The 26,317-nt window shown below is 39.0% G+C and overlaps 1 protein-coding gene across 5 annotated transcripts; it reads left to right on the top strand.

Moving 5' to 3' along the window:
• Positions 1-7,836: 7,836 nt before the first annotated feature.
• lipia (lipase, member Ia) lies at positions 7,837-25,180 on the top strand. 5 transcript variants are annotated; one of them, XM_061898437.1, is made up of 11 exons: positions 7,837-7,996; positions 8,358-8,426; positions 15,283-15,653; positions 18,059-18,167; positions 20,181-20,282; positions 20,363-20,452; positions 20,528-20,644; positions 21,049-21,138; positions 24,367-24,475; positions 24,544-24,717; positions 24,787-25,180. In XM_061898437.1, the coding sequence occupies exons 2-11, from the start codon at positions 8,369-8,371 to the stop codon at positions 24,869-24,871; spliced, it is 1,305 nt and encodes a 434-aa protein (XP_061754421.1). In that variant the 5' UTR covers positions 7,837-7,996; positions 8,358-8,368; the 3' UTR covers positions 24,872-25,180. The 5 variants fall into 5 exon arrangements, with proteins under 5 accessions (XP_061754421.1, XP_061754420.1, XP_061754424.1 ...); XM_061898436.1 differs by having other exon boundaries at positions 20,528-20,695; XM_061898440.1 differs by lacking the exon at positions 24,367-24,475.
• The last annotated feature ends 1,137 nt before the right edge of the window (positions 25,181-26,317 follow it).

Genomic DNA, 26,317 nt, shown 5'->3' with positions numbered 1-26,317 from the left:
TTGCTGATTTTTCCTATTTCGGATTTTGTTGGGTTTATTAGTCGGCATGTTGGGTTATTTGCGAAGTTGGGTTTGTGGTCCTTCAATGTGATGAAGGCTTCTTTGTTGGCTGTGGCGTCCACCCTGTCCTCAATGTCCAGTTCGGTTGCGATCCGCTTGTTTTCCAGGTGGATGTTCTGTAAAGTGTTGGGTTGCGCTTTTTTGTATGATTTGGTGATGCTTTTGTCCAGTAAAGAGTTATGTTCTGGTATGTCCATTCTGTAGAAGTTTGTGGTTTTATCGGCGGCTATGATGAGGTTGCTTACTTTCTTGATGCGCTCCGTGTCATTTTTCAGCTTGGTGAGGAATGGGTTGCGGGCTGGCTTAAATTTGACTGATTGTATCATTTTGAGCATGTCGTTCTCAAAGTCCTTTAATTCCTTGACTGTGGGTGGGTTCTTGGTAGATTTGAATCCGTAAGTTTCCTTTTGCGTTCCTTTTGTTTCAGGGTGGAGGAAAAAGTGTGCTTTCCACCGCATCCTTCTTAGGAAGTGTTCCGTCTTTTCTATGAGTCTTTGCTTGTAGTCCTTCTGCGCGGGTATGGGAATGTTCTTCGTGGAGTAGTCGATGCTGAACTTTTCCATTTCGGGTCGTCGTACAGTGCTCAACAAATGTCAATTTGGAGCGGAATATGTCTTGATTGGATTATCCGGAGAATAGTGCTCGAGGGAACCCCTCATGAAACAGATCTGTAGAGATGAAGTAGTCTTGTGATTTTTTCCCACACCTACATATTGCGCTCTACCACGGTATCGAGCACTATTCTCCGGATAATCCAATCAAGACATATTCCGCTCCAAATTGACATTTGTTGAGCACTGTACGACGATTCGAAATGGAAAAGTTCAGCATCGACTACTCCACGAAGAACATTCCCATACCCGCGCAGAAGGACTACAAGCAAAGACTCATAGAAAAGACGGAACACTTCCTAAGAAGGATGCGGTGGAAAGCACACTTTTTCCTCCACCCTGAAACAAAAGGAACGCAAAAGGAAACTTACGGATTCAAATCTACCAAGAACCCACCCACAGTCAAGGAATTAAAGGACTTTGAGAACGACATGCTCAAAATGATACAATCAGTCCAATTTAAGCCAGCCCGCAACCCATTCCTCACCAAGCTGAAAAGTGACACGGAGCGCTTCAAAGAAAGTAAGCAACCTCATCATAGCCGCCGATAAAACCACAAACTTCTACAGAATGGACATACCAGAACATAACTCTTTACTGGACAAAAGCATCACCAAATCATACAAAAAAGCGCAACCCAACACTTTACAGAACATCCACCTGGAAAACAAGCGGATCGCAACCGAACTGGACATTGAGGACAGGGTGGACGCCACAGCCAACAAAGAAGCCTTCATCACATTGAAGGACCACAAACCCAACTTTGCAAATAACCCAACATGCCGACTAATAAACCCAACAAAATCCGAAATAGGAAAAATCAGCAAAATAATCCTGGACAGAATCAACGCAAAAATCAAGGACAAAACACCACTCAACCAATGGAGAAATACAGCAGCAGTAATCAAATGGTTCAACAACATCCAAGACAAACAACAACACAACTTTATCTCCTTCGACATCGAAGAATTTTACCCTTCCATCACGCAAGACCTACTGACCCAAGCACTAAACTTCGCCTCGGACTACGACTCAATCACAGACAACGAAAGAAACATCATCATCCACGCAAAGAACTCCATACTCATCCACAACAGTACACCATGGCAAAAAAAGAACAATTCAACATTTGACGTTACTATGGGGAGTTTTGACGGAGCAGAAACGTGCGAAATCGTTGGGAGTTTCCTCCTCTCCCAGCTTGCTAGCCTCAACCTGAACCTTGGTATTTACCGTGATGACGGACTGGCAGTGTGCCGCGCCTCGCCAAGGAGCAGCGAGAACACCAAGAAGCGCATATGCCAAATCTTCAAAGAAAACGGCCTACGGATCACGATTGAAGCCAACAAGCAAACCGTCAACTTCCTCGACGTCACTTTCAACCTGAGAAATAACAGCTACCAACCATTCACGAAACCCAACACAACACTCCAATACGTGGACCACGACAGCAACCACCCACCCACCACCACGAAAAGAATACCTACCGGAATTAATAAAAGGCTATCGATGCTGTCATCCAGCAAAGCTGAATTCGACCAAGCAACCCCCCCGTACCAGAAAGCACTTGATGAAAGCGGCTACAACTTCACCCTCACCTATGAACCCACCCCAGGAAACCAACCAAAAAAGAGCAGAAAACGAAACATCATCTGGTACAATCCGCCATTCAGCAAAGACGTCTCAACCAACATCGGCCGCAAGTTCCTCACTCTGATCGACAAACACTTCCCCAAAAGCAACACCCTAAGAAAAATATTCAACAAGAACAACATTAAATTGAGCTACAGCTGTATGAATAACATGCAACAAATCATTTCAAACCACAACAAAGCAATTGCAAAAGGACTGCCTACCCCCAGACTAAACGACTCTGAAACCAATAATGAATGTAACTGTCGCAAGAAACCTGATTGCCCTCTCAACGGAAGGTGCTTACAGACATCAGTCGTTTACCAAGCAAAGGTAATACGCAAGGACATTAACACATCCGACACGTACGTAGGATTAACCGAAGGAGCGTTCAAAACAAGATGGAATAATCACAACGCCTCCTTTAGAAACCAGACTTTGCAGAATTCTACAGAACTCAGCAAACACATTTGGAACCTCAAAGACAATGTTGAATATTCAATAACATGGCAAATTCTTGCATCCAGCACACCTTACAACAGTGGTAATAAAAGATGCAACCTATGCTTAAAAGAGAAACTGTTTATTATATATCATCCAGATCTATCATCCCTCAACAAGCGCAGTGAAATCATTTCAACATGCCGCCATAGACGGAAACACCTCCTAGGTAACACATGAGCCAATCACCACACCCTACGCCTGCTTGTACACACCCACTCTGTGCTCTATATAAACCATTGTATGTGAATGCTTCCATTAAAATCTCCTGATGATTGAGGGAACCCCTCATGAAACAGATCTGTAGAGATGAAGTAGTCTTGTGATTTTTTCCCACACCTACATATTGCGCTCTACCACGGTATCGAGCACTATTCTCCGGATAATCCAATCAAGACATATATATATATATATATATTGTCTATATATAATAAATCCTAGACATTTATTGTTCCCTTGTGTTTGTATTGATATATTGTCTATATATAATAAATCATAGACATTTATTGTTCCCTTGTGTTTGTGCCATCAACTCTCCTCAGTAAACAGCATTAGGTTAAAAAAATTTGGCCGGGGGCCGGGCTATATATATATATATATATATATATATATATATATATATATATATATATATATATATATTTCAGCCAGCCATCCATCTCAGTGCTATATATATATATATATATATATATATATATATATATATACAGTATATATATATATATACAGTATATATATATATATATATATAGCACTGAGATGGATGGCTGGCTGAAATCCGTGGACAAGTCAGGCCTACCTGGAAAGTTCAAAGCCTGGGTCTATCAACATGGCATTCTTCCCAGGATCCTGTGGCCCCTCCTTGTCTATGCAGTCCCCATCTCAACAGTGGAGACCTTAGAGAGGAGGGTCAGTAGCCACCTCCGGAGATGGCTGGGATTACCAAAGAGCCTGAGCAGCCTCGCACTCTACGGGAACACCAACAAACTGCAACTGCCCTTCAAATCCTTGGAGGAAGAGTTCAAGGTAGCAAGAGTCAGAGAAGTGGTTCAGCTCAGGGACTCACGAGATCCGTAGGTGGCTAAAGCAGGGATCCAAGTGAGGACTGGTAGGAAGTGGAAGGCTGAGGATGCAGTTCAAGAGGCAGAGGCAAGGCTGCGTCAAAGAAGCCTGGTCGGAGTGGTCACTCGAGGCAGAGCTGGGCAAGGCTCCTCTCCAATTCCCCAATTGAAAACCAGCGGGAAGGAAGGGCGCTGCCTTGTTCAGGAGGAGGTGAGAGCTGCAGTGGAGGAAATAAGAACTTGCAAAGCAGTGGGATTGAAGCAACAGGGAGCTTGGACAAGATGGGAGAATGAGGTTGAGGGGAAAGTGACCTGGGCCGAGCTGTGGAAAGCCGAGCCTCACCGCATTAAATTCCTCAACCAGGCAGTGTACGATGTGCTTCCAAGCCCATCAAACCTGCACACATGGAGCATAGCAGAGACACCAGCATGCCCATTGTGTTCCAAGCGAGGAACCCTGGAACACATCCTCAGCTGCTGCACCAGGGCACTTGGAGATGGACGGTACCGCTGGAGGCATGACCAAGTCCTTAAGACCATTGCTGAAGCCATCAGCGCAGGACTTGTGTGGGCGAAGCAGTTCCGACCCTCCAAGAAAATCATCGCCTTTGTCAGAGCTGGGGAGCAGCCAACCCCTGCCAGAAGAACATCTGCGGGCATCCCAACCTCTGCAAGAGACTGGCAGCTGTTGGTGGACCTTGAACATCAGCTGAAGTTCCCCAGCCACATTGCAGTCACCACCCTGCGACCAGACATTGTCCTCGTGTCTGAGTCCACCAAGCAGGTAGTGCTGCTGGAGCTGACCGTCCCATGGGAAGACCGCCTGGAAGAAGCCTTTGAGAGGAAGCTCTCCAAGTACGCGGGACTGGTCAGTGACTGTCAGCAGGCTGGCTGGAGTGAGGTGTCTCCCAGTTGAAGTTGGATGCAGGGGTTTTGCTGCCCGCTCCTTGACCAGAGCCTTCAGCACTTTGGGCATCGAGGGAGAGAGAAGGAGGAGAGCCATCCGCAGTACCACCAATGCGGCAGAGAGGGCCTCAAGATGGCTGTGGCTCAAAAGGGGAGAGCCATGGAGTCACGTTGGCTAGCTAGCCATCTGGACACAAGCTGGGGTCTGACCAGCCCCGGCTGGGTCACCTGGAAGAGGGTGTATGATGTTGAAAGACCCGAAACACCCGATGATTCCAGGCACATCACTGAAGATGTGTCCACAGGCATCAGTAGATGTATGTACACAGCATATATATATATATATATATATATATATATATATATATATATATATATATATATACAAACTCCGTTTCCATATGAGTTGGGAAATTGTGTTAGATGTAATTATTAACAGAATACCATGATTTGCAAATCATTTTCAACCCATATTCAGTTGAATATGCTACAAAAGACAACCTATTTGATGTTCAAACTGATAAACATTTTTTTTTTTGGCAAATAATCATTAACTTTAGAATTTGATGCCAGCAACACGTGACAAAAAAGTTGGGAAGGGTGGCAATAAATACTGATAAAGTTGAGGAATGCTCATCAACATCCCACAGGAATGCAGGCTAATAGGGAACAGTTGGGTAACATGATTGGGTATAAAAGCAGCTTCCATGAAATGCTAAGTAATTCACAAATAAGGATGGGGTGGGGGTCACCAATTTGTAAACAAATTGTCCAACAGTTTGAGAACAACATTTCTCAACGAGCTATTGCAAGGAATTTAGGGATTTTACCATCTACGGTCGAAAAGTTCAGAGAATCTGGAGAAATCACTGCCCGTAAGCGACGACATTATGGACTGTTGATCCCTTAGGCGGTACCGCATCAAAAACTGACATCAGTGTGTAAAGGATATCACCATATGGGCTCAGAAACACTTCATAAAACCACTGTCAGTAACTACAGTTGGTCGCTACATCTTTAAGTGCAAGTTAAAACTCTACTATGCAAAGCCAAACCCATTTATCAACAATATCCTGAAACGCCGCCGGTTAGTCTGGGCCCGAGCTCACCTAAGATGGACTGATGCAAAGTGGAAAGGTGTTTTGTGGTCTGATGAGTCCACATTTCAAATTATATTTGGAAACAGAGGACGTGGTGTCCTCCAGAACAAAGAGGAAAATAATCATTCGGATTGTTATAGGCGCAAGGTTCAAAAGCCAGCATCTGTGATGGTATGGGGGTGTAATAGTGCCCAAGGCATGGGTAACTTACACATCTGTGAAGGCACCATTAATGCTGAAAGGTCCATACAGGTTTTGGAGCAACATATGTTGTCATCCAAGCAACGTTATTATGGACGCCCCCGCTTATTTCAGCAAGACAATGCCAAGTCACATGTTACAACAGCGTGGCTTTGTAAAAAAAGAGTGCTGGTACTTTCCTGGCCCACCTGTCTCCCAAATTTGTGGTGCATTATGAAGCATAAAATACGACAGCGAAGACCCCAGACTGCTGAACGACTGAAGCTCTACATAAAACAAGAAAGGGAAATAATTCCACTTTCAAAGCTTCAACAATTAGTTTCCTCAGTTCCCAAAAGTTTATTGAGTGTTGTTAAAAGGAAAGGTTATGTAACACACTGGTGAACTTGTCCTTTACCAACTACTTTGGCACATGTTGCACCCATGAAATTCTAAGTTAATTAAAAAAATAAAAAAAGGTTTATGAGTTTGAACATCAAATATCTTGTCTTTGTAGTGCATTCAATTGAATATGTGTTGAAAAGGATTTGCAAATCATTGTATTCCGTTTATATTTACATCCAACACAATTTCCCAACTCATATGGAAACGGGGTTTGTACACATATATACACACATATATATATATATATATATATATATATATATATATATATATATATATATATATATATATATATATATATATATATATATATATATATATTTGTAATTATGAAGCGAATTAGAAACGGGACAATTTTTTGGGAGCGCCTCTAATAATTAGGCATACAGTGATCGAATACCGGTCAGAGATGTGCCAAGACATCATTCCTTTATGATAAAAAATTGTTATTTTGCACTAAAAGCATGAATTTCAAAATCTGGTATTAAGTTACTTAAATTTTCAATTCATCGAAATGTTATACAAAAATAAAATATATTTATTTCCATTAATTCGTCTAACAAAAATGCATCAAATAAAATAACATTTTGATGAAAAAAATATAAAAATCCCTTGCCATAAAATCAAAAACTGACTAAGGTCTAAAGTCCCTAATTTAGCCTTGAATGCCCTGCATAGAAGTTGACTATAATATGCTGCCCTCTAGGGGTTAGGGAAAGGACAGGAAGTGCTCAACTTTAACTATTTAACAAGAAGGCTATTTATTACAAGTAAGTTCGAGTTAAAGGTAAAGTACCAATGATTGTCACACACACATTAGGTGTGGCAAAATTATTCTCTGCATTTGACCCATTATCCTTGATCACCTCCTGGGAGGTGAGAGGAGCAGTGAGCAGCAGCAGTGGCCGCGCCCGGGAATCATTTTTGGTGATTTAACCCCCAATTCCAACCCTTGATGGAAAAAAGCACTAAATAGAGAAAAAAGCGCAGAGAGCGACAGTTCATCCCAGTTAAATATTGCATTTTGACAATGTGGATAGAATGGAAACACAATCCAAGTTTCAGTTTCATTTCTTAATGCATTCTTCTACTTAATTGAGTTCTCGGCCACTTGCCTTCTGCCAAAAAACTAAATATACAAGTTTTCGGAAATATTATTGATTAATTGTTAATATATTTTATAGACCCTACCGGACACATTTTATAGTGTTTTGGGGTTGCCGTGATATGTACCAGCATTATTTCTTTCATGTTCAGTTGAAGACCACTTTGTGACACTGACTTCAATGCAACTGCCGAGAGCACTTTACAATGCACAGAAAGCAGGAGTGACAAGAATGCTTTACCTGTGAGCAATGACCTGGAGCTGAGGGGTGTGGCCATCCTGGTGAGAGTAGGCAGGCGGGCAGGACCTACTGAGTTACTCCTCAGACTTCCTGAAGTGAGCAGTGCCTCAACATGTAGATACAAACCCGGGGTAACCATTCAGATTGCGAATCCTTGGACACAACGAGGGAGGGAATCCTCCCCTACGATCAAGGTAATATCTGACATTATTAAAACAGTCCATTTACATTATTTGAGTCAAAGCAGGAATGCCATTACTGTTCTACAGATGTGCAAATGTTTAATCTGAGAAAACCAGTCACAGATGAATTAGATTTTAATCAAAGTCATTGTTTGATAGTAAAAACCCATATTCATGTAATCAGTGTCACATTTAAATGGAGTTGTGTCCTACGGGCTTACATGGCAGAGTCAGTAGATAAGTAACCAAGTCAGTCTGCTTCCAGGACCGAAGTGTTTACAACTTTAAAAAGTGAACATTTAAACCTATTATCCTCATCGGCATGCATTTGTGTACTGAGACTTTTATTTCATTTGTGTTTTTCCTGCTGTAGAGTAATAAAGCATGTCCCTGTGGCGATACCTGACGCTTCTCTTGGCCACAGCTGTTTACATATGCAAAGGTAAGGCCACAGTGTATACATATATCACTTAACAGTAGTACTGTAAACTCTTATGCATACAGAAGTCGTCATGTTGAGACCCTTTAATGTGGTTATCAAGAAAACCCTCATTTCCACGCCATTATCGCACCTCAAGTATCAAGTAGTTTCTGTTGAGCAATAGATCCTGAGCGGGTATCTGTACACATAGCAGTCATGTTGGACAGCAGGGATACTCAAGGCCATTGTTTTGGGGGCCACATTTTCAGAAAGCAAAGGATTTCTCCCTTCACTATTAGTTTTATAGTATGTATATCCCTGAGAACCAGCATCCTCTGCAGTGGACGTTTTATTTTAGTCAATTTATTTTGTTAGAGTTACAGGAGCGCAGGGACCTACTAGTGTTTTCCAGAATCTGCTGCAAAAATGTGAGGTTCTCCCAAGTTTTTTTGAACTGAGCTCGCGGACCACCAGTTGAATAACCCGTATGACGAAAGATAGAGGACATAAAATGAGCATCAAAGAAATTGAATAAATGACCACTGACTGCATCTGAAGTAAACAGGTTACAGCAACGCCTTAGTTCATGGGTGTTGCACTCATTTTCCTTGAGGGCCACATCACAGTTATGGCTGCCCTATGAATTATATATAAATGCATAAGTAGTCACTTTATTATATTATTACACAATTGCTTATGCATTTTATTATTGTATATTTCTAATGTAGGCCTGCAGTCCAGCAAGATTTTTCACGTTAAATTTGAGGTGTTTTTTACGGCATATAGTTGTGAATGGTAAAAGCGTACACCTATTTTGTTTTTTTTACCGTAAAATCTATTGTCATTTTAACAGTGCACAATTTGATGGATAATATATAGGTCAAGCAAATATTTAGGTATTTATTTTCATTTTAATACATTTGGAATGTACAAACCCCGTTTCCATATGAGTTGGGAAATTGTGTTACATGTAAATATAAACGGAATACAATGATTTGCAAATAAATTTCAACCCGTATTCAGTTGAATATGCTACAAAGACAACATATTTGATGATAAAACTGATAAACATTTTTTTTTTTTTTTTGCAAATAATCATTAACTTTAGAATTTGATGCCAGGAACACGTGACAAAGAATTTGGGAAAGGTGGCAATAAATACTGATAAAGTTGAGAAATACTCATCAAACACTTATCTGGAACAGGTGGGTGCCATGATTGGGTATAAAAACAACTTTCATCAAATGCTAAGTAATTCACAAACAAGGATGGAGTGAGGCTCACCAATTTGTAAGCAAATTGTCGAACAGTTTTAGAACAACATTTCTCAACGAGCTATTGCAAGGAATTTAGGGATTTTACCATCTACGGTCCGTAAAATCATCAAAAGGTTCAGGGAATCTGGAGAAATCACTGCACGTAAGCGATGATATTACAGACCTTTGATCCCTCAGGCGGTACTGCCTCAAAAACCGACGTCAGTGTGTAAAGGATATCACCACATGGGCTCAGGAACACTTCATAAAACCACTGTCAGTAACTACAGTTGGTTGCTACATCTGTAAGTGCCATTTAAAACTCTACTATGCAAAGCGAAAGCCATTTATCAACAATACAAAGGAACGCCGCCGGCTTCTCTGGGCCCGAGATCATTTAAGATGGACTGATGTAAAGTGGAAAAGTGTTCTGTGGTCTGACGAGTCCACATTTCAAATTATATTTAGAAACTGTGGACGTGGTGTCCTCCGGAACAAAGAGGAGAATAACCATCCGAATTGTTATAGGCGCAATCTTCAAAAGCCAGCATCTGTGATGGTATGGGGGTGCATTAGTGCCCAAGGCATGGGTAACTGACACATCTGTGAAGGCACCATTAATGCTAAAAGGTCCATGCAGGTTTTGGAGCAACATGTGTTTTCATCCAAGCAACGTTATCTTGGACGCCCCTGCTTATTTCAGCAAGACAAGGACGGCGTGGCGCAGTGGTAGAGTGGCTGTGCGCAACTCGAGGGCCCCTGGTTCAATCCCCACCTAGTAAAAACCTCGTCACGTGCGTTGTGTCCTGAGTAAGACACTTCACCCTTGCTCCTGATGGGTGCTGGTTAGCGCCTTGCATTAATGCACCCCCATACCATCACAGATGCTGGCTTTTGAACTTTGCGCCTATAACAATTCGGATGGTTATTCTCCTCTTTGTTCCTCCGGAACAAAGAGGAGAAAAAGCCAGCATTTGTGATAGTATGGGGGTGCATTTGTGCCCAAGGCATGGGTAACTTACACATCTGTGAAGGCACTATTAATGCTGAATGGTACATACAGGTTCTAGAGCAACATATGTTGTCATCCAAGAGCAACGTTATCATGGATGCCCCTGCTTATTTCAGCAAGACAATGCCAAGTCACATGTTACAACAGCCTGGCTTCGTAGTAAAAGAGTGCGGGTACTTTCTTGGTCTGCCTGCACTCCAGACATGTCTCCCATCGAAAATGTGTGGCGCATTATGAAGCATAAAATAGGACAACAAGACCCGGACTGCTGAACAACTTAAGCTGTACATCAAGCAAGAATGGTAAAGAATTCCACTTTCAAAGCTTCAACAAATAGTTTCTTCAGTTCCCAAACGTTTATTGGGTGTTGTTAAAAGAAAATGTGAGGTAACACAGTGGTGAACATGCCCTTGCCCAACTACTTTGGCACGTGTTGCAGCCATGAAATTCTAAGTTAATTATTATTTGCAAAAAAAAAAAAGTTTGAGTTTGAACATCAAATATCTTGTCTTTGTAGTGCATTCAACTGAATATGGGTTGAAAAGGATTTGCAAATCATTGTATTTTGTTTATTTTTACATCTAACTCAATTTCCCAACTCATATGGATACGGGGTTTGTATGATGTATAATATTTGTGGCATTATTAGACAACATTAAAGTCGAAAAGATATGCAACTACATGTAGTACATGTATTATTATCCGTCAACATGAAAAGAAAGAATACATTTAGTAATAAAAGAAGCTACTTAATTGCCGCACATGATTTCCAGGCTTACATTAATGTTACATAAATAACATTAACTTACATTAAAATGTGTAATTGCCAAAAAGGAGAGGACTTAAAGGGATGTCTTGAAGAACGCCTCGGTTATGTAAATCACGAGTAAGGACCCCAGTGTTCTAAGGTTATAATGTCCACGCAACCAAGCAGGCACAAGACATTGATATGTTGATCATACATACATGGTTTTTAAAACTGACTTCTAAACAAAGTCGCAGCCGGGTTATGTTTGTAAATTGACACTACGTTGATGTCTAACGTTGGGAAATGACCAAATTTTAATAGTAAAATCAACGTCATGTCTTGACATTGAATATATGTAAAAAAGCATGTTGTTTCAACGTTGTATTTGTGTTTTAAAATATTGGTTGGGAAATGACCAAAATTCGATGGCCAAGTCAAAGTTCGAACCCAACATTGATTAAATGTTGTCAAAAAGCATGTTCCAACGTTACGTTTGAGTTGCTCATCATCAGGATTTAATTCTACAAGTTCTCAACGTTGTTTTAATGCTCTGTGCCTGCTGGGAAGGATCTGCCAATGTGTTTACTTAGTGGTCCAAGTAACTATAAAAAACAGCAGTTTGGAATTTGGTACTAAAATGTTTGTTTCACATGTTCTGAACTGAACTCAGGGGCTGTATGGTGTCATTTCCAAGCCGATTTTGGCCCTACAGGTTTTTTATAACTAATTGCTTTAATGTTCACATACTATATATTTATACATATATATCATTTCAATCTTCTGCTTCCACTTTACAGCAGAACAATACTGTAACCGATCCGTCCGCCCCTGAATGCATCATCTGGCACTTGAACAAAATTGTGATACCAGTCAAAGAGTAACTTTTTGACAGTTGTCTCTATGAGTGACCGGGCTCCTCTTACATAGGGAAGCACGTGCCACACTTAAAATCAAAGTTTCCTTTTACAAGTGCTCACAGATAATGTTGTGTCCAACAAAGCCATGAATAATGAGTCATGGTAGTGTTGAGATGTAAATGACCGTAAGTCGTTTAAAGAGAAAAAAAGGAAACCAACCGTAAAATGTTGAAATAGCCTTTTTGCGCAAATGTGTCTAATTCCTGGAATAAAAATAGTAGCGTATGGTGTGTAGTTACAGTAATATTACCAATATGAAACTGCTTACTTTGGAAAAATGCAGTCTCATGCAAACATGACAGACATTGTACAATAATGTGGTTTCCTTCGACATAACATTATGCATGATGTAGAGTCCCATACATGTCCACATGATAATTATCATCTGATTCCACTGTGTTGTGGTGGTTTACCAATAAGAACAAACCAAACAAACAACTATGTTTTATATATTTCAAAACTGTATGCTTGGGTTTTTTATCTAGTTTTAATTTGTTACACTGTTTCGTCAATCTATTTTTTATTTTTTTTTGTAGATGGAAAATAGCATCATTGCCATAATCCGGTATATTTGCACAATGTACTTTGTGCACATTATTGTTTATTAATGTGCACGGCCCCTTTAAATAAAAAACAAACTCCTGTGATCCTAGACTGCTCACTTGTAAATCCAAACGCTTGTCATTGTTTTTCATAATGACAATGCGGCTTGGATGTCATTACAATAGCACCTAAAATTGTCTCATTTGGTTCTGTGAACGAGCTTTTAGGTCAAAACACTTGTATCTCAAATCAATTTCACCTATTAGATGAATCAAAATTAATTTAAACGATGATTTTAACATCTAACATATTTTTAAAACAACTTTTATATTAGAACTAATGTATCAACACAATGAAACAGAACAAACTACTAACAACTGCAGTAGTTTAATGATGTCATGTAATAATAATGTAGTGCATTTACATTATTTGGAGAACAGACTCGCCTAGTAGCTCCTTCCAGCTGCTTCTCCATCAAATACACCATCTCATAGGTTAGTGTGTGAGCCTCACAATAAGAAGGTCCTGGGTTCGATCCCTGAGCTCAGCGTCTTTCTGTGTGAAGTTTGCATGTTCTCCCCGTGATTGCGTGGGTTCTCTCCGGGTACTCCGGCTTCCTCCCACCTCCAAAGACATACACCTGCCACAATGTTTTTTTACCAGCCAAAATTTTCTGTGCCTAAAATAAAGGTGAACGAGTCAGAAAATGCATAAGAATGGTTCTTGAACTTGTACAGAATACACACCAAAGTGCTGTTGAGTTATCAAACAACTTAATCTCATTAATGACTAGACCTAAATGGTACTTACTCGCACTTCCACACGTAGTCAGAGAAGGATCTCATCTTCTTTCCAATTGCGTGTACGTTCCGAAACGGGAGCTTCATCCTCTCCAACTGCGCTGTTTTCATTGAGGTCAGTGCCTTGACCTCAGCTGTCAGCTCTGGGGGAGCCGTCTTCCCCACTTTACAGTTGATCGTTTGCAAGTGGCTTTTTGAGGACTCGTGGTCCTTAATTGCCTCTATAAGTTTTTTGTCCCGATTACAAATGGGTTTGATTTCGCTTTCTCCGAGCCATACATACGGCAATCCTGACAGTACATCTCTTCTGTTGTGACGTCGTAGACCAGCCAGTCGCGAACCTTGCCATCCCCGCTTACTTTCCACTTCGTATTAAAACGTCTTTTTTTATTTATTTTTTTAAATCGTCCTCCTCGTCCTCCTTTTGTTGGCCTGTTAAAGCCGGCGCGGGCCTCTTCACGCCAGCGATATGCTGCCACATTGTGGTTTTAAAATCCAAGAAAATGGCGCGGGGGCTTGCTTAGAACACACAACATACATAGACTACCTGATTAGTCAACAACACACAACGCTTGCTCAGTGTTGTCTTATTGGCTACCCACCAATGTGGCAGGTAGATTGACAGTTTCATCCGCCAATCACAGAAGTTACCCGCATTTGGCGTGTGGGCGGGTGCCAATTTCATGCCCTGCACCTGGGGATAGGTTGATTTGCAACACTAAATTGGCCCGAGTGTGTGAATGTTAGTGTGAATGTTTTTCTGTCTATCTGTGTTCCTTGGTGTACCCCGCCTTCCACCTGAATAAAGCTGGGATAGGCTCCAATCACCCCCGCGACCCTGATAGGGACAAGCGATAGAAAATTAATGAATGGCTGGATAGATATTATCTTAACAGTCTTGGCTCTTTCTGCTTCAGTATGATGCAGTCTAGCAGTGATACGCTCAAACTGTGACTATGTCCTCTGTTATGTTTTTGTAGATTTATTTCTTTAATTCAATGAATATCATCCACTTATTCTTCTCAATATTGTCCACCACACTCACTTTCTTCCTTCCCATGGTTGGAAAAACACAGTTCTGTCCGTCTTTAGCTGTGTTAGGAAGTACGACCAGATGTTCTGGGCAGATCTTACGTGGTGACATTTGTTAGATCAACTAATGGCGGGAATGCTTGTAACTCCATTCTTTTGCTTGCAACATAAATCATAAAAAATAGCCAAAAGACATCTCTTATCTCAAAATACTCTTAAATTGGGTACACCCGCTGAGAAAAATGTCAATTGTCAGGTAGCTAGGAAATATTATATTGTTTTATTATTAATATTATATACAATATAATATTGTATATATTTCTTAGCTACCTGACTATTGACATTTTGTCTTTTATTATGTCTTGACAAAATTTTGAACAAAAATAAGAGGGTATGACTTGCAGGGTGGATATGGTAATCACGTTAATTGGCGTTGTCAGTGCAATTTATATTATTGCCATTATTTCTGCGAATGTAGGCTAAATAAATGTAGTTGGAGCTAGTCAGTGACTTTGTGCTAATTTGTTTAAGCCCTCTTCGAATTAAAAATACTCTCTCCTTACTTTCAGCTGAGAAATGTGATCACCGGGTGGATTTACAGCTGGGTCACGCGATCATCGGCACCACCCTGAGGATGAAGTTGTTGCTGTTCACCAGGGACACTATTCATTGCGGCTCACTCCTGTCTCACAGCAACCTGTCAGCCAACCCTAACTTCAACCTGTCAAGGCCCACCACCTTTGTCATCCATGGGTATCGGCCCACGGGTTCTCCCCCCAATTGGGCTGACCAGATCACAGAGCTGCTTCTGGCCAGGAAAGACCTTAATGTAATATATGTGGACTGGAATTACGGAGCTGCTAATTTGAATTATTTCAAGGTGGTGGAGAACACACACAAGGCAGCACACAACCTCACTGCCTTTGTTAAAAAGATGCAGGTAACTATTAGCATGTCCCACTTAGGGATGGGTACCAAATTCACTACTTTTAGAGGTACCGACCGAAGTCCGTCGATACAACCGGGTACCGATTCTCGTAAAATGCAACAGTCGGTACCATATTTCGATACCTTTGTTGCATGTGACGTCACGTCCGGTTGCGCTCAAAGTAAGGCTCCACTTTTCAAAATGCGCTAGCTCGATGCTGATTGTCATGAGATATGCTATATACCTGCTACTGATTAGCATTAGCCATTTTACATGGTGATTGTATCACTTTCAAATTTGGTAGTCAAAAGTACAACTGAGATGCAGGTTACAATCAAAGTGCGTGATAAACACAATACTTACAGTATTAACACAAGATTAGCACATTCAATTTAAAGAGGAACTGCACTTTTTTTTCCCGCAATTTTGACTATGGTTCACAATCATTTGTGAAAGACATGAAGACGGATGTATTTTTTTTTAATGCATTCTAAATCGTAAATAAATGTGATAAAACCTTTGTTGACAATGGAGCCTATTGGACCTGCTCTATTCTGCCTATAAAGCCCTTAAAATAACATCCAAATACCTCCTTTAGGGTTTTATGTACAATATGTACAGCAAGTAACAGTAACAGCCACATTTATAGTAACATTTATAATACCACTTAATATTTACATATTTTGCTCATTTTAAGCATACACAGTGCATTCATTTCAAAAACGCATCACAACGTTCAAACACCATCACTGATTATTACTCATGCAGATCCCATGAGAGCCAACAAACACAATAAAACATCACTTACTGTACAAGGTTTACTGTCATTAGGATGCCGACTGCTAAGATGTTCATATATTACCATTTAAATGAAGATTGACTCATAATCCTTGCAAAGAAAAGGGGAGTAGAACAAGTGTTTTTTCGTGTCGTTCTTGCCATTCTCGGGTCTAAATTGGCTATCAAAGTGGACCAACTTGTCGGAATACGTCCACGTATTTCTACTATCCTGGTGAGAGGCGGCATTTATGATCGACAATAAAGTTTGACGAGCAAAGAGACAAGGAAGTTTTTATTTTTATTATAAAAAAAGGTGCAGTTGCCCTTTAAGGAGGTCATATCGTTTACATCTAAAAAACTTCTTCATGGTCTACATAACAAGAAAAATTAGCATAGATTGTGTTTTACAGACCTATTTTCAATACAAATGTATGGTTTGCATAAAAGGGCCACTTTAATACTTTAACTGCACTACCGCTACGAATCCTTGTAAACAATAGAGTGCCGAGCCAGCTAATACAGTTAGCAATGCAGCAGGCTACATAATCGTTCACAAGGCTCCCGAACGAGATAATCGATTAGAGTACGAACTTGTTCATTGCCAAACAATTTAGGTACTCATCCAATTTAAAGAAGTTTTTAGAAAGATCATTCGTCATTTTGCCGGTAAACGGTGATGCTATTGTCACAGTAGAAGGCTAAGCCAGCTACACAACATCTCAAGCTAACATTGCTAACCTATCGTTCACACATTTCTAACCTACTGTTATTACTTACCGTTTCATCGTCTCCTCCATTGCCATAAAGAGTAGTCACGGCGCCTGTTTTGTGAAACTCTTTAGTTGAAGCAGGGCTAATCGTTGCACGCATTCAAATAAATTTCCTCACAGTGTAAGGCACATTGCCACAAATCATAGACGTAAGGCACTTTTTACTTCAGATGAGACTGAAAGTTAGTGTAATGACTTGTTCTGGTTTGAGCAAACAAACAACAGAGCATTTTTCTTCATTGGGTTTCATCGTTGACATGATGTTGTAGCACAGCCGGTTTTATATAAATTAAAATAAGCTGAGTCACGCTACATGTCTACCATATATGGATAATCCGTTGACATCACATGTGGCAAAAACATCACAAAAGGAGTAAATTCCAAACAGATCATTTAGAAGTATAAAAGAAGGCAAGATTGTTTTATAAATATCTCGGCAATGCCTCCATGGTTTGATTTGAAATTTTGGGGACTTATTTTAACCCCAAATACACACAAGCAGGCACCATCAGGTTAAAAAAAAAGTTGGTTTTGCATGATAGGAACTCTTTAATGGCAAAGACTACTTGCTGACAACAACAACACACCTAGGACAAACTGAAATAAATGCACAGTTGCAAATGAGAATTTAGATTTATTTTTTTTTACCAAACAATTAATATTTATTACCACATGAACTGTACACAAAAGTACAGAAAATTGGTACCATTGAGTAACAATATTGATTCTCAGGTACCAAAAATTGGTACCATGTCAGTTCCAATGTGAAAGATACCCATCCCTAGTTCTACTCTATAATCCATACTATGATATAATTTATTAAGGACAGTATAGACATTTTTGGTGTCTAATTGGGGATTTTTGCAGGAGCACGGTGCCTCTCTAAACGACATCCACATGATTGGAATCAGTCTCGGTGCTCACATTTCTGGTTTTGTGGGGGCGAACCTTAATGGGTCTATTGGAAGAATTACAGGTAAGCACTTTGATTGCAGTCATTTAATTTGAATCTATAAAAACTAATAAACCCCATTTTACCTAATGTGGAAAAATCTTTCCTGATATATCAATTCATTGCATTTTATTTCCAGAGCCAAACCTGATAGTAGAAAAAAATATATTATGAGAAAATTTGAGAAGTTGCACTTGATGAGAATACTTTTTTTTTTTTAAGAATTAAGTTGCAATTGTCCTCTTTCAAGGGGGTAATTGTTATTATTATTATTTTTAAATTACAAGAGGTTCTTACAGTGATACAGTGGTGCCTCAGTTTCCATACATCCAAGTTTTAATATGATTCAGTTTTAGTTGAAGTCTCACCTGATTATAGAGTACAATTCAAGACATATTGGTGACTCAGTCTCTACACTTTATTTTATATTGATTTCTGCAAAATAATCAACCATGGGGACACATAAAGTTACAGTAATAGTCAAAGTCAACAAGAGCCGTAGAGTTAGTGTTTCCTGAGTGTCACTGAACTCTCCACACTGATTGCCAAACAATCATGAGTCAACATGGCACTTAAAGCTGACTTCCATAGTTTTGTAGAGAGACTGGTCTTGCACTGACACCTTAATGAAAGAAATTGAATCGTCATTTTTTGTTCTGTCAGGTATTGTGCAGTATGGATGGACTGTGCAGTATGATTTGTTTTGCCAGAACAGATTGTTGTACCTAATATACCAGTAGTGAGCCATTCCGGGGCAGCAAGGCATTTCTCTTCTGGCTTAACATAAATAAAGATTTTATTTTTAATTTATTTGCTCTAAATATATATGTTTGTAGAAGTAGTCTCTTCATGTCCTATTAGGCTCCAGTCTTGCTGTTGTTACGTTACAGCCAAACAGAATTCAGCTAGCTTTTTGCCAATGCTGTCTGTAAATCTGCCTGAGGCCTTTTGAATCAACAACGCGGTGGTCTGTGCAGTGTAGGCAAATTTGGCAAATACAGTTGATAGACAGTTGCGATAGCCAATCAGATCATGTGTTGTTGACAGTGTGCCTTCCTAGGTTGCCACAGGTTGAATCCAGGGCCCATTAAAATATTAACACTGAATTATTAATCTAACTCTTGATTTTAATCATATTCAATAATTATATAAGCAGCACGGTGGAACAGGAGTTAGTGCGTGTGCCTCACAATATGAAGGTCCTGGGTTCGATATTGGGCACGAGACCTTTCTGTTTGGAGTTTGCATGTACCCCCCGTGACTGCGTGGGTTCCCTCCGGGTACTTCGGCTTCCTTTCACCTCCAAACACATGCACCTGGGGATAGGTTGAAGGGCAACACTAAATTGGCCCTAGTGTGTGAATGTTGTCTATCTATCTGTGTTGGCCCTGCGATGAGGTGGCGACTTGTCCAGGGTGTACACCGCCTTCCGCCCGATTGCAGCTGAGATAGGCTCCAGCACCCCCCGCAACCCCGAAAGGAACAAGCCGTAGGAAATGGGTGGATGAATGGATGGATAATTATATCTAACCTACTTAACAGTTTACAACCTTGTCAAATGATATGAAACCATTGTGTTATTCACAAATATTATTATTAGAGCTTAGGTCAGGCTGATTACAAGATAAATAATAATCAAATATACTGCAAAAGAAGGGATTTATAAAAACGGGTAAAAAATACATTTGTATACAATCACGCAGTGCTAAAATTAATAAATTTCAACTAAACTAATGATAAACATTAATATATATGTATGTATACATATATATATATATATATATATATATATATATATATATATATATATATATATATATATATATATATATATATGTCTCTTGAATAAACATCATCATATAGACTCGTAAAAACTGATAAAAATACATTTACATATTTATCAAAAAACAATGGTCAAGAAACACTGGAGTAAATGATGATCCTCATCTAATTGGGGGCTCTCACACCCTAAGTGAGAATCATAACCTTGCCTCGACCAACGAGTCATATTTTATGACACTTACTACTTATTCACAGCTTTGGATCCGGCTGGACCTCAGTTCACTGGAGCCCCCCCAGAGGACCGCCTGGACCCCACAGATGCCCTGTTTGTGGATGCTCTGCACACGGACATAGACGGTGAAAAAAATGTCAATAAGTGATGTCTTCATGAACGATATCATGCAATATTGCTTAAACCTGGTGATGTTTTGTTCCAGCTCTGGGCTACAGAGAAGCTCTAGGTCACATTGATTTTTACGCCAACGGAGGAACAGATCAGCCTGGCTGCCCCAGAACCATCTTTTCAGGTATTAAATGACGTCAAAAAAAAAATTGCTGATTTGTTGTCTTTTTAGTAACGTACAGTTTAAATCTTTGTGTAGGAGGCAGCTACTTTAAATGTGACCACCAGAGATCAGTGTACCTTTTCTTTGAGTCCTTGAAACACACTTGCAGCAGCAGAGCCTTCCCATGCGCCTCCTACAGGGACTTCCTGGACGGCAAGTGCATGAGCTGTGACCGCTTTGGCGACGCCGGATGCCCTGTTTTTGGTACTGTGATATCACGATTGTTAGACTAAGCAACACATGCACCTAATGGCCAACGCATCTTTAAAAAGCTGCCTCTGTCAAAGAGGTATTTATCCATCCACTTTTCGACCGCTTGTCCCTCTCAGGGTCAGGGGGGTGCCTCTGCCAGCTGCATCCAGGCTGAAGGCGGGGTGCACCCTGGACAAGTCGCCACCTCATTGCAGGGCCAACACAGATAGACAGACAACATTCACACATTAGGGCCAATTTAGTGTTCCCAATCAACCTATCCCCAGCACCGCATCATACTGAGAGCTGTTTCTCATAGTTTGGAATACACTGTTGATATTATCTGTGGTTTCATTCCAATCCAGGTTATGACATTGACAAATGGAAAGATGTCTTGTTGAAGATGGGCCAAACAAAAACATTCTTCTTCACCAATACAAAGTCTCCATTCTGCAGTAAGTATGATATGAATATCTCATAATTTTGTTAAGAAACATAAAAAGTATGGAAAAAATACATTGTATACATTCTCTTGGGTTCTGAATATCCTCATTTATTTGTACCCAATCACAATAAACTAGACTGCCGTAGAAATTATCCCACTTATTCAACATAAGACATATACATATTTACCATGAATTGATTAACGTGGACCCCGACCTAAACAAGTTAAAAAACTAATTCAGGTGTTACCATTTAGTGGTCAATTGTACGGAATATGTACTGTACTGTGCAATCTACTAATAAAAGTTTCAATCAATCAATCAAACTACTGTATATACCAAGTTTTCCTTGTATTCTCAATGTTTTTAACACTTAAAAGCAGTACTCTGCAAAATTGCTATTATTTATAGCCGTGGTTCTCAAATGGGGGTACGCTTACCCCTGGGAGTACTTGAAGGTATGCCAAAGGGTACGTAGATTTTTTTTTTTAATATTCTAAAAATAGCAACAATTCAAAAATCCTTTATGAATATATTTATTGAACAATACTTCAATAAAATATGAATGTAAATTCACAAACCGTAAAAAGAAATGCAACAATGCAATATTCAGTGTTGACAGATAGATTTTTTGTGGACATGTTCCATAAATATTGATGTTAAAGATTTCTTTTTTTGTGAAGAAATGTTTAGAATTAAGTTGATGAATCCAGATGGATCTCTATTACAATCCCCAAAGAGGGCACTTTAAGTTGATGATTACTTCTATTTGTAGAAATCTTTATTTATAATTGAATCACTTGTTTATTTTTCAACAAGTTTTTAGTTACTTTTATATCTTTTTTTCCAAATAGTTCAAGAAAGACCACTACAAATGAGCAATGTTTTGCACTGTTACACAATTTAATAAATCAGAAACTGATGACATAGTGCTGTATTTTACTTCTTTTATCTCTTTTTTTCAACCAAAATTGCTTTGCCCTGATTAGGGGGTTCTTGAATTAAAAAAAATGTTCACAGGGGGTACATCACTGAAAAAAGGTTGAGAACCACTGATTTATAGTGTATACATATGTTATTATTGTAATAATTATCAACGCACTCTTTTATTTCATCACGTTTAGACTACTGTAATGCATTTTTTTGACTGGAATAAGTCAAACTGCACTTTCATGCTTACAGTTAGTCCAGAACTCTGCGGTACAACTTTTACTAGGAACCAAAAATAGGGAGCATATCACCTCGATTCTCGCTTCTCTGCAGAGGCTTCCTGTTTGTTTTAGAATTGATTCAAAATTGTTACTCTTTGTTTTTAAAGCTTTGAATGGACTGGCCCCAAAGTACATCACAGACCTCATTCAAATTTATGCTCCAAGGGCCAGTTCCAACTGGTGGGGCCTAAAACGAGGTTTAAGACTAGGGCAGACACGGCCTTCCCTGTTGTTGGCCCTAAACTTAGGAATGGCCCCCACGGTTGATTGTTTTAAATATTGTCTTAAACCCCACTTTTATTCTCTGGCTTTTAAATTGGCGCAAGTCTTATGGTCCTCTGTGTGTTTTATTGATTTAATTTATTGATTTGTCTTTTATTGGTTTATTCAATTGTATTGCTTAATTTGTTTTACTTGTTTTATTTTAAATGCTTGTAATTTCATGACTTTTCATGTTTTTTTTATGTGCAGCACTCTGGAAAAAATTATCTTGTTAATAGTACTATATAAATAAAGGGGATTGGATTGGATTAATATAGGTTAACAATTGACAAGTATGTTGCAGTAATGTTTCATCAATGTCAGATAAAGCTTTTTTTAAATAGCACAAACATTGTAAGAAAGACACTGTTGTACGTTAATATGTTTTCCACTTTAAGCCATTCAAACTTATGAAACTACATCAACTTTAAATATTCTTATCCAATATATTTTGGGGGATTTTTATTATTTACATATCTGTACAGTTTTTTATTGAAAATAAATTCCATGAAATACACCATTTTACTATTGGCCCTGGGATGGGTCAATAATTGTTTAACAATATTGCATTAGTTTTTCTACAGTGCCAGATTAAAATATAACAACAACACCACTAAAGGTAGTAATTACATAAAACGTCAGAGTCCCCGAAACTGCTGTCTTAAATATAACAAAAGTATCAGCACTTTGATGGATGAATAAGGCGAGAAACACTATTGAATTGAAAAAAGAAATTGTAGCTTTGTGCGTCTCACCTTTTTTATTAAAGTGCTGACACTCACAGCTTCTTTCTGTCATGATAGGGTTTACTGATTGTGTTGTTTTTCATTAGTTATAGTTCTTTGCACTTATTTTGTTGTGTTTCCTGTTTTGTGTTGAAGGTCTTCCCTTTAGTCCAGTTTGAGGAGGCCGTGGTGTGCAGCTGTTTGTAATAATATTTACAAATGATATGTATTTTTAAAACTATCAATTATATGCTGTTCCACTTTAAACTTGTCAATTTTTACTTCAGCCCGAAATATACAGTACTATCAAAATGTTGCAATTTTAACCCTACACTGCAAAAAAAAAAAAAAAAATGCCAAAATATATTAAAAACAAGATTTTTGGAAAAATACTCAAAACTAGTGAAATTATTTAGCTGCATGGACAGATAATTACTAGTTTTACTTGAGAAGAAATCCTAAATTAGATTTGTGTATCTAGAAATTAGCTTAGGTTTTAAGATAGAAATAAGTATTTTATTCTGAAAAAACACAATATTCAACTTGGAATTTCCTAAATTAAGCATCCTCGAGTTGTTGCGGAATCTTTAAGCATTTTTATGTGGGGAAAACCAAAATATCTCATTTGAATGGTTACTTACTGAATTTAAACATTTTTAAACAAGAATAGAAACATATAATTATTCATGTTAAAATTAAGATTAGTCAATGACTAAGAATAAGTAAATAACTCTTAAATAGGAAAAAGTCGAGGCAAAAAATCTTGGCAATCGGCATACATGTGCAATGTATATTTACAGACCTTTACAGCTGTTTCTGAAAAAGAAAAAGAAAAATGAAAAAAACATCTCAGTTGGTGTTTTGAAAGGTTGCTGCATGCTTTGAATGGGAAAAGGTCACGCCATCTGGTGGACAAATGAACGAATGAAAGCCAGGAATCCACATTGCAAATGTTGATTAATTTAAATATTTGTTCTCCTTAATTGGATGGTGAAAAACCAGGAAGTGTCATTGGGTGTAAAATTATTATTTTTTTCTCTCAGTGACAAACTACAGGCTGGATGTTGTAATATGGAACGAGGAAGTACACTGGGGATACATTACAGTTAAACTACATGGCAATGGCACAGATGCTGTGGCAAATATCGACCAGTAAGTCATATTCAAAATGAATTAATCCGTCTTTCTCCTTTCATATGTGTGTCTGGTTTTATTTTTAGCAAAGCATCCGAATTTAAGAAGTACACAGAGACTGCGTTGTTTGCCACGTTTGACACAAACCTCCTGTCAGTCAAAAGGATGTCTCTCATGTTCTCCACCGGGAACGTTTTCCAGCCCAAATACAAACTGCGTGTTCTTCGGGTTCGCCTCACACATCTGGAACGTGACGACAGGTACACTATACAAATATTTAGTCAAATTTTTTTCCAATTATTATACCATTGTTTACCTGTGTTCTATAGGCCGCTATGTCGCTATGACCTCATCCTATCAGAGGACAAAGAGGTCACCTTCTCTCCTCTTCCCTGCCAAGAGTCTGACTTTTGAGGCAAAATAAGTTCATGCTGCAGCATACAATCAATGTCAAATATCAAACGTACTGTCTTTTTTTTTTTTCATCTTTATGATTTTTCACCAACCTCATTCTGCAAAGTAAGTTCTCCATGATAAAAAACTTTAAAAAAAATAACATGACAGTATTTCCTGTGTTCATTAAGTGACTGTAAATAGACTGTAAATGCAGATTTACATATATCTTCCATTACACTTATGTCCTACAAATAATCAATGTGTTTATTTATTTATCTGAATGGATTTGTGATTGATTATTAATAAAAAGAAAAACGTTTTCACAGATTTCCTTTTACAGTTTTCTATTTTTTAATGTCAGATATGTACAGTACACACACACGCACACACACACGCACATGCACTCGCACACACGCACGCACACACACACACACACACACACACACACACACACACACACACACACACACACACACACGCACACACACACACACACACGCACACACACACACACACACACACACACACACACACACACACACACACACACAAACAGACCAGGGTATATAATACTTTTCCTGGTCTTCCATTTCACTAGATAATATCAGAAAAATCTGAATACTAAACTACAATTTATGTGCGTTTTTTTTTTTGTAAATGTAACATAAACATGCATACATTCATTGGCCATAAAAATAGGCACACCTTGTACATTGCCATATAAAAATGTTGCCATGACAAAGATAACTGGTTGACACTGTTAGAGAGGTAATTATTTACAGTGTGTTTATTATTGCATCCTGGCATAAACATTTTATGTCACAGGTGTCAAACGCAAGGCCCTGGTGCCAGATCTGGCTCGCCACATTGTTTAATGTGGTCCGCGAAAGCCTGGGAATGATGTGCATTAATAAAACACTTTATCTTTCTCACTTATTTGTGAGAAAAAATACATGTACTGCATATAATTGCATGTGTTTTAAACGCTAAAAATATCTGACCATGCAAAAAAAAACATAAAATTAACACAGGGGTGTCCTATTTGCAGTCCACAGCTCCAGTTTTGTTGGCCTGCAGCATATTTTAGGATAAAAAAATTACAGTAAAAATGTAAAAGAGAGAGCAAAAATTGTGTGATGTAATGCAAAAATAGTCAAACATTTGGTAGAGTAGGTGCCACTGAAATTGTTCCTCATCCGTCACTCAAAGCGTGAGTGAAGAATGCACAACTGACCTAATAAGTCAGAAAGAGGAAGCGATGATACTGTATACAGTACCAGGTGGTTGTTTGAGCACACTGCTGCTAGTCCTGAATAGTCCCACTCCCTAATACTTCAGTCACATGCAGGATTCTCACAGGAATTAGGTAAAAATACAGTGTACATACCTACTACTGTATTAATAACTCAGGTGTGTCCAAACTTCTTGCAGACCTCCCAAGGTCGCATACTGAAAAGTCAAACT

The sequence above is a fragment of the Nerophis ophidion genome, linkage group LG04, assembly GCF_033978795.1.
Source record: "Nerophis ophidion isolate RoL-2023_Sa linkage group LG04, RoL_Noph_v1.0, whole genome shotgun sequence".
Classification (NCBI taxonomy): Eukaryota; Metazoa; Chordata; class Actinopteri; order Syngnathiformes; family Syngnathidae; genus Nerophis; species Nerophis ophidion.
Note: the sequence above shows the minus strand (reverse complement) of the source record. Positions and strands in the feature narration are given on the sequence as shown.

What these genes read in the sequence shown, in the direction of transcription:
- lipia (XM_061898435.1), top strand. Translation starts at nt 8,369, where the DNA reads ATGTCCCTGTGGCGATACCTGACGCTTCTCTTGGCCACAGCTGTTTAC. An exon ending in TCTGCACACGGACATAGACG is followed by an intron (nt 20,283 to 20,362) that starts GTGAAAAAAATG and finishes GTTTTGTTCCAG; the next exon opens with CTCTGGGCTACAGAGAAGCT. An exon ending in CGCCGGATGCCCTGTTTTTG is followed by an intron (nt 20,696 to 21,048) that starts GTACTGTGATAT and finishes ATTCCAATCCAG; the next exon opens with GTTATGACATTGACAAATGG.